The following is a 10,184-nucleotide window of genomic DNA, read 5'->3' as shown; positions in this document are numbered from 1 at the left end:
TGAACTGTACTCTCATCCAAGCGGTTTGAACCGACTGCTTGTTGTTGGAACGTTGTTGGTTTGATCTTCAGAATGTTTTTCAGTTGTTGCGCCATTCAAAACCGTCATGAAAGGGAAGGGAATGCAGGCCAAACGCAATCACACCACAGTTTTGAAGGCTGCTGTCATAGAGAATTGAAACCCATGATTTCAAGGGTTTGATGAGAGGGTCTCATAGACTTTTCCAACAGAACTCAAGAGTTCCTTGCTATTTTTCAGAGAAGTAATTGTTTGAATTATTTTAGGGCTGGTTGTAATGGATTTTTACATCTTCTGTGATGAAGACTGGGGATGTTATTTAAGAACAAGGGAGTACTTGCAACAGATGACATGACTCAAATATAAAGTACTTGTCATAAAAGGGCCAACCATTATTTGAAATAATGATGTTGTAAATGCTTTGCAATCTACTGTATTTTTATATTGCTTTTCTTGGTCAAGACAGAATCACAGGGTATTTACAATACATTCATGTGCTTACTTGAGAAAATGCAGAACAATCCAAAGATGATAAAATTTTAAGTTACATGCTTATTTTCATTTTTTAAATGGAAACCCTCTCTTGTATTTACACATCTGCCTACAGTGAGTGGAAATATTACATTTGTAACCCATGTAACCTGGATACATCCGTTCTATGTGTATTTATCAATGGAATATGAATTATTTGGTTTTAAATGTGCTGCACAAGGGCTGCATTAACATTATATAAATGCTTGCGTCATTGCTTTTCCACAGTTGATTGAACTTGTTTTGTTGCTACAATAAAAGACCAATGTTTTCACATTCAAAGTTTAAGTACATATAGACAGAGTCTATGTATTGTGTAAACGTGAGTGACTTGGCAATTCACGTCATGTCTATTTTTTTTTGTCATATTATATTTTCTTTGGCTGAGCTGCATAACTGCTTTTTTTGTCACATTATGACAGCTCAGGTCACACTTCTTCAGTTCGCATCACACATCACATGTCCACCATTTGCATCACCTCAAATTCTGTATGACATCATAAAGTATGCATACGACACACACGTGTTACATTCCCCTCTGGATGAGCACTGGCAGACAGAGTCATATTAGTGCAGTGTGCTACATGTACATTAATATATATTAGGGGTGGTGTGACCCCATACACATGAACTGTAATTGTGTTGCGAAACCCATACATCAAAAAATGGCCTTTTAGGCTGCCATTAAGTCACAGTGTCATCCAGCTTTGTATCCTCGTCCTCCCTCCATCTCCTGTATCACAGCAAAGCTCACACCTTGCATCGAGAAAAGTTACTGCTTGAATGTATGTCTTATCATTTGGATTGTAAAGCGAAATTTCGCTTCGCTTTTCTCGCGCAGGTTTGATCGCTTGCCTGAAAAATGGAAAAACTGAATTTCGCGCCACGTCACAGCAAGCATTTTTCATTACACCATCGCTGCTAGCAAGTTGCTGAAGAGATTTCTGGAAAGGGGCGTGGCTCATTCAGTTAACACGCCTAAAGTGCAAAGCTCGGACCCATCATTTCACAACAAATGAGAGAAGCCTAGATGAAACGTGAACTTTCCATATCTGTGCTACAAAAATAAATTTGTGACCTACCCTCTTGGAGACAGCCACTCTTCCACAATCAATATGGCGGCCATCCTCTGTCGATATTGGCTTAAAGAGAAGCACCATTATTAGTCTATGTTTACGTTTGAACATTAGGGGCCCATTTTAACACCTTTATTAATGATATTGTGTAAAATAGACCATAAAAACATAACTTCAAATTTTTCTCACAAGCATCTAGAATTTATCAAGATCAGTGTTTACATCATATACAAAAAGGAGCATCAAGCAACAATGAGATTTCAAAAATAACCATACTGTTAAAAGTCTGTGAACAAACTTTGCTCGTATGTGCAGATCATTAATCCTCTCGTAAAGATTGGGAATGTATAATGTATCCGTCTCACATGTGCACAATGAGGCAAGTACAAAGTCGACTCCATGCAGATGCTGAAATGGAAAAAAAAAAAAACATCCATCATGGAAAAGCTCTACAGGCAGTGACTCAGAACTTCTTGTTCTACCAAGAAGCACAAAGGGCCTTTTATGTATCAAGCCATCCATGGAGCAGCTAATCTGCTGTAATATCACAAGGCGAAATCTGCATCAAAAGCTCCATGCATTTTTAATGCAGAGCATTGTAAACTGCCAGGCTCGAACCCTGGTGCGGGTCTCTGAAGACTTCCCGAGAACTGATAAACTCACATTTCTTGGTCTTGCTTGTCAGGCATGTGTCAGCCCCGCCTCGTTCATCCAATCTTGCCCATTCCATTGAAAATTGCACTTTAACTAAGATAAGTATGAACGGACCTTCCCTGTTTGCTGGGATTTGTTATTCGTGTGCCTGTTGCTTTCCCCCACCAATCACAATCCAAAGGAACTTTGGATCGTCAAAGGAAACACCCACTCCACGCTGATTGACAGGTGACTCACCCACTGCTATCTGATGCTCTGCCTTTATGTATGCGCCATCTTAGGTTATAGGCACTTAACCTTAATTGTCTCAACAAGAATACATCTGTATAAATTGATAATATACAATGTAAAATGTGAGCCGTTAGTCAAACTAGATAGTGAAGTCAGAAGAAAAAAAATTGATGCACTTTCAGGTCTACCACCTGGGTGTCATGAGGTCAGGATTCATGATGTGCAAGCCAGGTAAGCAAACACCATACAAAAACATCACCCCATAATCTCTAGCCCCCTGTTCATTTTATTATTAGAGTTAAATCCACAGAAATCCTTGCCTGTCTGAAATGGATTTTTTAAATAATCCCAACTTAATCATTAGTCAGAGGTGCCAGCGAAACAAATTCTTCAGATCCCAGAGCAAACATGAAAACCAGGCATGTTCATTCATGAAAATCATTAAAGCTAAAAAGGTGCATTTCATCATCTTTATCACAGAAAATAACCATACTGCCATTTTTAAAGACACAAAACAGGCATGCTATAGTATTAAACTTATGCGAAAGTGAAAATGCTGTACCTTTTTATGATGGCTGTTTTCAAACTACATTTTTACTACAAAAAACACTGAAATACTACAAAAAACTGCAAAAAAAAAAACACTGAAAAAACTGCATTTGTCCTGCCTCATCCGCTGATTTCCTTTCATCCATTTTAATAATGGAATATTCAAGTAATGTAACTTTTGTCTACTCAATCAGTGTATTATCTGCAGTTACTGCCTCCCTTTTGATTCCTGTACTAGTGACCCCTGTTTAATCAACATCAATGTAACTGCAGCCAATAAAGCCTTACAGTTTATGATCACACACTTGATTAGATTCATCTGTCATAAAGCTGCACTGCCAGAACAATTTACAGGTGCACTCTAGATGCCATTCTGAAAAGAAGCAATTGGTTGGATTTATGTGACCGCATGGAAATGTAGCCACTCTTTTGAGGGTAATTAAATTATGAAGCATCATTGACATCCTTACCCAGAGCAGTGCTAAGGATGTCACATACTCCCACGTCTTAAACCCTACCTCCTGATTCTCATGCCTGGGGAATAAACACTTAAAAAAATCAAAACAAAATTGTAATCAAATCTAAGCTGCATTTGAAATTTCTGGAACTCTTTCTAGGCCATTTAGATGAGTCTCCTGGGCTTAACCCCCTCTTTACTTCATTTTAAAAATGGGAACTGAGAAGATTATCGCCAGGGAGTTCATACATGTAGCTAAATCCTGTTTTTATGAGATTCTTACAAAACAGTTCTGTCCCAGTTATTTATTCTGGTGTTACTTACTGAAACAATAACAGTCAGCAGGTCTTTGGTCATGTGATCAGGGAAAACCACAGGCAAAGTTAGCAGGACTGGGTATAAGAGTCTAAGAACGCAGTCTAGCCAGAGAGAACCTGGAGTCATGGTCAGAATGGCACACACAGCAATTCTTGTGATCTTTGTTGCAGCCATATTTTATGGAGAAGCAGCACCCGTGGTAAGTTTGCCTGTTTCTCTATGATGTTTATCACTTATCACTCCAATTTATTCCATGAGCGCCATTTTATAAACGGACACTTTAAAAAGGAAAGGAACTGATGTTAACCATTACAAGTTTTGCTTGGATTATTGCAAAAGCCTTTTCTTCCTGGGCAAAAGAAAAAAATCACCTCTTGTTAAATAGGACAAATATTTCTATCATAATTTGTGCTTAGAACAATAACCAAACCAGTTATTTGTACTGAGAAATTAAAATTATACATACCATACATGGAAACAGAAATTCATATTTGTTTTAGAAGTTTACAAGTTTATAAGGATGTAGCAAGGTCCCCTCTAGGCCAGTAAAACCCATTAAATCCACATTTATGTTACATTCGGGTGGTTGAAACGTGCTGTTGACCTGTTAATTATTTTTGAGACTAAAGAAGTAAATATGGCTCAAAATCCATGTGAGCTTTGTATGCGAATCGATAACTCCAGCAAACAAATTGTACAAACAGGCCCTTCTCAAGGGCTTCAAGAAATGACTTTCCTTATTTGTTCTCTGATTAGGAAAAATTTTAGAGCCACATTACGTTATCTGAATGCTTCCTTCTGTCCACACTTCTACATGACACACTCTTCTTTCACTTCCCAAGTAACAAACACACATTGGGCTGGATTAATTGTAAAATAATTTTTTATCACAATTTTTTTTTTTTTAAAGATGATGGTCTGCCACTGACTTGAAAACATTATCTTCTGACTCATATATTTGCTTCTGTCTTAAATGGCTGATACTGAACTGTTTTAAATGTATCATTACATGCTATTTTTATTTTCCTTATTACCTGCTGCCCTTGGTGAGATTATGAAACATTGAATGGAGTGACAATAACAAAGATCACCCAAAAAAGTAACTTCTGTAGCAGATATGGACCACAGGGACATTTTTCCCCATCACAAAATAGCTTCAGCTACGCTCTGGTAATGCAGAACGCCATTTTATGAACACACCCCCTATCCTATTTGTATTGAAGTAGAAAAGTGAAAAACCCAAAGCTCTGTATTCTGTGACTAGGACAGTCACGGGGACGCCGACACCAAGTGCCCACTGATGGTGAAGGTGCTGGACGCAGTGCGGGGGCTTCCAGCGGCCGGGGTGAAGCTGAGGGTCTTCAAGCAGGCCACGGGCAACTCCTGGACCGAAGTGACCACTGGGTAATACACAAATCATGTTTCACTTTCACAGCCAGGTGTACCCTTATCTTAAAGATACCTTGTTTTTTGCAGGTTTTTTTGGTCCTCTTCTCAACAGCACATGGTATATGGTATATTTGCTATATTCCTATAGAACAGTGTTTCTCAACCCTCTCCTGGAGGGCCCCCTGCCCTGCATGTTTTAGATCTCTCCCTGCTCCAGCACAGCTGATTTAAATGATCAACTCGTTATGAAATCCTGAAGCTGCTTAATAACAAACTGATCATTTGAATCAGCTGTGTTGGAGCATGGAGAGATCTAAAACATGCAGGGCAGGGGATACTCCAGGAGAGGTTTGGGAAACGCTGCTATAGAACATCCTATGGATTTTTCCACATTGAGTGTGTAGTATGGATTGTGATCTGTTACGCATGGTGGACACAAGCTATGAAAATTCAATGAATAAGCTAACGGATAAATAAATGTGCTACTAAATATGCTACTGATGCAACAGGTTTAAACACTTCATCCTAATTTTCATGAAAAGGGAAAAAAAACATTCAATACAGATATTTGACTACTCACGAACCCTACCTCTCCAAATCTTTTGTCCCCAAGGATGACGGACCCAAAAGGGGAGGTCCACGGCCTCATTGCGGAGCAGGACTTCACCGCAGGGGTGTACAAGGTGGAGTTCGACACCAAAGCTTACTGGAAGGCGGAGGGACGAGCGCTGTTCCATGAAATGGCGGAAGTAAGTGACTTACAGCCCATTCTTTTATTTGTGAGAAATTCAGGCTCCGGCAGCCGCAGTGAGCTCCATGTACAGTACATAACTAACAGCAACACGACCCCAAAACTCTGGAAAAGTGGTTCCTCAACACATAACATTAAAGTCATTTGCTACAATAAAAAAAAAAAAAAAACTAAAAATAATATTTAAGGAATAGATGTCACAGGTATTCCATAGCACCTGATTACATTACCTACAACACATGCATACTGGCCCTGGTGACATTCTGACGTACAATAAAATCTATGTTTATACACTAGTTTATATAAGGGATTCAGTCTTTTCTTTCTTTTCTATATATCAGCCTCCTATAGTATAGATTTCCTTCACATGTACAGTCTAAATACTCAAAGTGCAAATTATGTATCCTTTCCTTTCCATCTTAATCCGTTCTCCTTCAACCAATATTGTATCTGGATAGAACACGCAACATATCTGATTAAGATATGATGAGGGACATGGTCTGGGAGCGTTTGTTAGTCTGCTCTAACACTGTTGCTCATTCAACTCGAATGGATACTTATGTTCTATGTTGTGCTGAAAGTCACTCTGGATAAGAGTGTCTGCTAAATGAATGTAAGTAACAGGGCTCATGTAACACAGGAACCTAAGGAGAGGTTTGTTTCTATGACTGATTATTGGATATGAACAGGGGTAAGGATATTACTGGATTGGGGATGGATATTGGGTATTAAAAGGGGTATTGGATATTAAAAGGGGCATGGAGCTTGACGTTCACGGGACTCTGTATCTGCCGTCTCTTGTGTCCCCCAGGTGGTGTTCGAGGCGCACGCGGGCGGCCACCGTCACTACACCCTGGCGCTGTTGCTGAGCCCGTTCTCCTACACAGCCACCGCCGTGGTCATGAACACACACGAGTGACACACCCCCTTCCCGTGTAGAGCTCAAAAAGGTAAATGATGTAAAGATTCAAATAAAAAACACCTACATTTCTCCGGTGTGTGCAGGGAGAGAGAGCGGATAAAGGAGAGAGAGGGAGGGAGAGGGAGAGAGAGAGAGAGAGAGAGAGAGAGAGAGAGAGAGAGAGAGAGAGAGAGGGAGGGAGGGAGGGAGAGAGAGAGAGAGAGAGAGAGAGAGAGAGAGAGAGAGAGAGAGAGAGAGAGAGAGAGAGAGAGAGAGAGACTGCACCAACTTAACTGTAACAAGCCAAGCACATAGCCAGGGTGCCAGCACCAACACCTTGAGACCAGAGACCCTTCAGCCAAGCCGATTAAAGTCCAACAGAAAACAAACAAAAAAGGAGAAATTGTTCTGCTTTGCTAATATCTGTGCATTTATTTTCATTTAAGACAATGATAAAAAAAAAATCCAAGGACATAAATCAGATGGTGAATAGATCACATGGAAGTCCATTTGAATTGGTGTTATTCTGCTGCTTCCAATATTTTTCAATTGTCAGGTTTTATTTGGGGAAAGCCATTGTAGAAACAGTCACATGACCAATAAAGTGGCGTAGAAAGTTATGTTGATGATTACTGAATATATGTTACTTGTATAATGGACAATCATGCAGTTTAAATTTTATTTTCTAACAGCCAATGTACGCAACAACTCATGGAGTAAACCTGTCCTGCAAGTTGGCAAAGAAAATTGCTTCAAAATTGTCTATTAAAAAGAAAAAAAATGATGTACACAATTATATTTTGACACACTTGTGTCATTTTTTTTTTAAAGTGATGCTCTGACATAAATGAAAATATCAACCTTCTCTCTACTGAATAAAAAGTCATATACTGTGCTGCATGAACATGTCAACGCAAGTATTTATTAACTTTTGTTGAAAAAGGAAAAAAAAAACGTGAGGATACGAAGTCAAACATTAACTATGAACTCTAACTGGCATTACAGACTGTAACAGTCGGAGAACACATCCTCACTGTCTCAGGTTCCACGTTGATGACACATTTTTGTCTTTTTCCTTCCAAACACATCTTCAATCAAAATTCATCAAATATCTAGGTCATAGTTCATAAAAATTTAAAATAAAACTCAAATTTCAAATAGGAACAATCCAAGCCTAAATATTCACAGCCAATAACATGAATTAAATATTTCTAAAATAGTCTGAATAATTAAAAAAAACTCAAGGCACATATATGAATACTGCAAAACTTAATACTCAACATTAAAAATAACTGACATACCTTGTTTTGTGATACAGGATATGTCACAAACACAAAAACACAAACATCAGTGTAGATACCAAGTGGTTAAATTGTAAATCTGTGTCCAGGGGGATGGTGGTGATCATAGTTGGGATGGAATTCTTCAAAACTGAATGGCAAAATGCTACCTTCTGTAAAGTTTGATGGGAGGTTACAGCAGAAGATTTAATTTAGATTCCTTCCTCTTCAATTTATTGCGAGACCTGCATCAGTGTGATACCTCTAAATGTCTGGGAACAATCATATTTTGGAACACTCAAGCTGTACCCAACTTGTAGCTGTACCCAACTCTGCCATCCACGAGAGAATGTCAATTACAGAAACATATTTCAGAGCCGACAACAAACAGCTGAACTGAGCAATCAATTCACTATGCATTTCTAATATTAATCTCACTTTTCATTCATTCATTTCAATTCAACCATAATCCCATTGAGACTCAATGGGCAATAACGCATTATGGCATTCTCCACACCCCTTATACAACAAAGTTTAAACTCACTGTTCATGACACCATCAACGTGGATAAATCAACATAAGAATCTCAAGAGTTGCAGACTTTGTGCATAAATGTTCACACCCAGGCCCTCAAACAATACATCTTATTAAATATTATGCTGCGTAAATTTAATAGCAACACAGCAAGTGAATATACCCATAGATGCGCCACATCCCTACACATACCAGCTTCAAATATTAGTTTGTCGATATTAAATAGAACCACCACTGTGTGAAAAAACAATTATTCATGTAACTCACACAAAAATTTTAACAGCATGGGTTGGGTAAATCCGCTCCTGATATTTTTTGTAATTTAATTACTTTTTATTTTCACGCTCTAATTACTTAGCACATCTGCCTCCTCTAGGAGTCTCTCCTGGCCACATACATTTCCAAACTTCCTGAGACTAAATTACAACCAAGCTTTTATGGGCACATTTTAAATTTTACTGATTTGCTAAAAAGGTTCCCTTATCTTGGGTGACTAACAATGCTTTCAGCCGGCCTCTATCTGCTTTCTGTATTCAACTCATCCTGCTCAGTATCACAGGAGAAAACTAAATAAAGTGTCTTTCTATGCTCAAGACAGCAGTCCTCAACCAGGGATCATTAAAAAAAAACTAAATAAATAGACCTTGCAGAACATGCACTGAACTTTCCATAAGGCATGTCTGCCAATAGATAGCTGGCTACAGCATACTCTCTAGATCAGTAGTTCATCTCACCTGTCAACTCATTCACTAAAGTTCACTGTTTTAATTTAATAAAAAAAAAAAAAGAAAAATTTAAAAAACAACTACAAAATTAGAACATGGCCATTTACTTCAATGGTCCTCCTCCAGGATTATATTCAAAATTGCAGTGACTAGCAATTTAATGTTTCCCACACTTCTGTAGCCCACGTTTGATTCACTTATAAGGGCTGGCATACTGAAACTGACCCTTGTGAGCATCTGTCTGAAGCTCATTACAATAGAACTTAAAAACTGTTGTTGGGGTTAGTTCACAGGTAGGCACTCTTGCGGACAGGCATTCATAACTACTCATTTTGCTAAAATGAGCAAGAAGGCCTAGGAGATAAGTACTCCGGCAGAAAGTTTTGGCCATATAATTTGGCATCCTTAAAAAAAAAAAAAAAAAAAAAAAGTAATTCCTCTTTAACCCTCATGTTTTCTGAACACACAGATAAACAACGTGTGAATAAAAGTGACACATTTCTTATGAACATTAAGGATGTCTGAATCATCAGATTAGCATTTATATGAACTGGATATGGTGCATGTACATTAGATCAAATTGATCAAATGTGTTGAATGCAGCTACTGTAATGCTCAGGTTCTGTGTCCTCAGTCTTATATGAAACATACTCTGTTGAACATAATACCATCTTCACCATCCAGGGTCTTCCATTTTATAGGACGTTATTTACAGTTTATCCAACCTAAACTAGCGGCCAACTTTAACTATAGATATGCAACAGCACCTG

The 10,184-nt window shown here is 38.4% G+C and overlaps 1 protein-coding gene across 1 annotated transcript; it reads left to right on the top strand.

Annotated features, from left to right (window-relative positions):
- The first annotated feature begins 3,961 nt into the window (after nucleotides 1–3,961).
- Nucleotides 3,962–7,696, top strand: LOC118771371 (transthyretin-like). The gene is made up of 5 exons (XM_036519348.1): nucleotides 3,962–4,033; nucleotides 5,099–5,238; nucleotides 5,837–5,972; nucleotides 6,786–6,924; nucleotides 7,568–7,696. The coding sequence occupies exons 1-4, from the start codon at nucleotides 3,968–3,970 to the stop codon at nucleotides 6,891–6,893; spliced, it is 450 nt and encodes a 149-aa protein (XP_036375241.1). The 5' UTR covers nucleotides 3,962–3,967; the 3' UTR covers nucleotides 6,894–6,924; nucleotides 7,568–7,696.
- Nucleotides 7,697–10,184: the final 2,488 nt, after the last annotated feature.

Source organism: Megalops cyprinoides, chromosome 24, assembly GCF_013368585.1.
Source record: "Megalops cyprinoides isolate fMegCyp1 chromosome 24, fMegCyp1.pri, whole genome shotgun sequence".
In the NCBI taxonomy this organism is placed as follows: Eukaryota; Metazoa; Chordata; class Actinopteri; order Elopiformes; family Megalopidae; genus Megalops; species Megalops cyprinoides.
The sequence above is the reverse complement of the archived record's forward strand: the minus strand, read 5'-3'. Positions and strand labels throughout refer to the sequence as shown.

Coding starts and splice junctions, on each gene's coding strand:
- LOC118771371 (XM_036519348.1), top strand. CDS start 3,968: ATGGCACACACAGCAATTCTTGTGATCTTTGTTGCAGCCATATTTTAT. Junction 5,239..5,836: donor TGGACCGAAGTGACCACTGG/GTAATACACAAA, acceptor TTTGTCCCCAAG/GATGACGGACCCAAAAGGGG. Junction 5,973..6,785: donor TGTTCCATGAAATGGCGGAA/GTAAGTGACTTA, acceptor TGTGTCCCCCAG/GTGGTGTTCGAGGCGCACGC.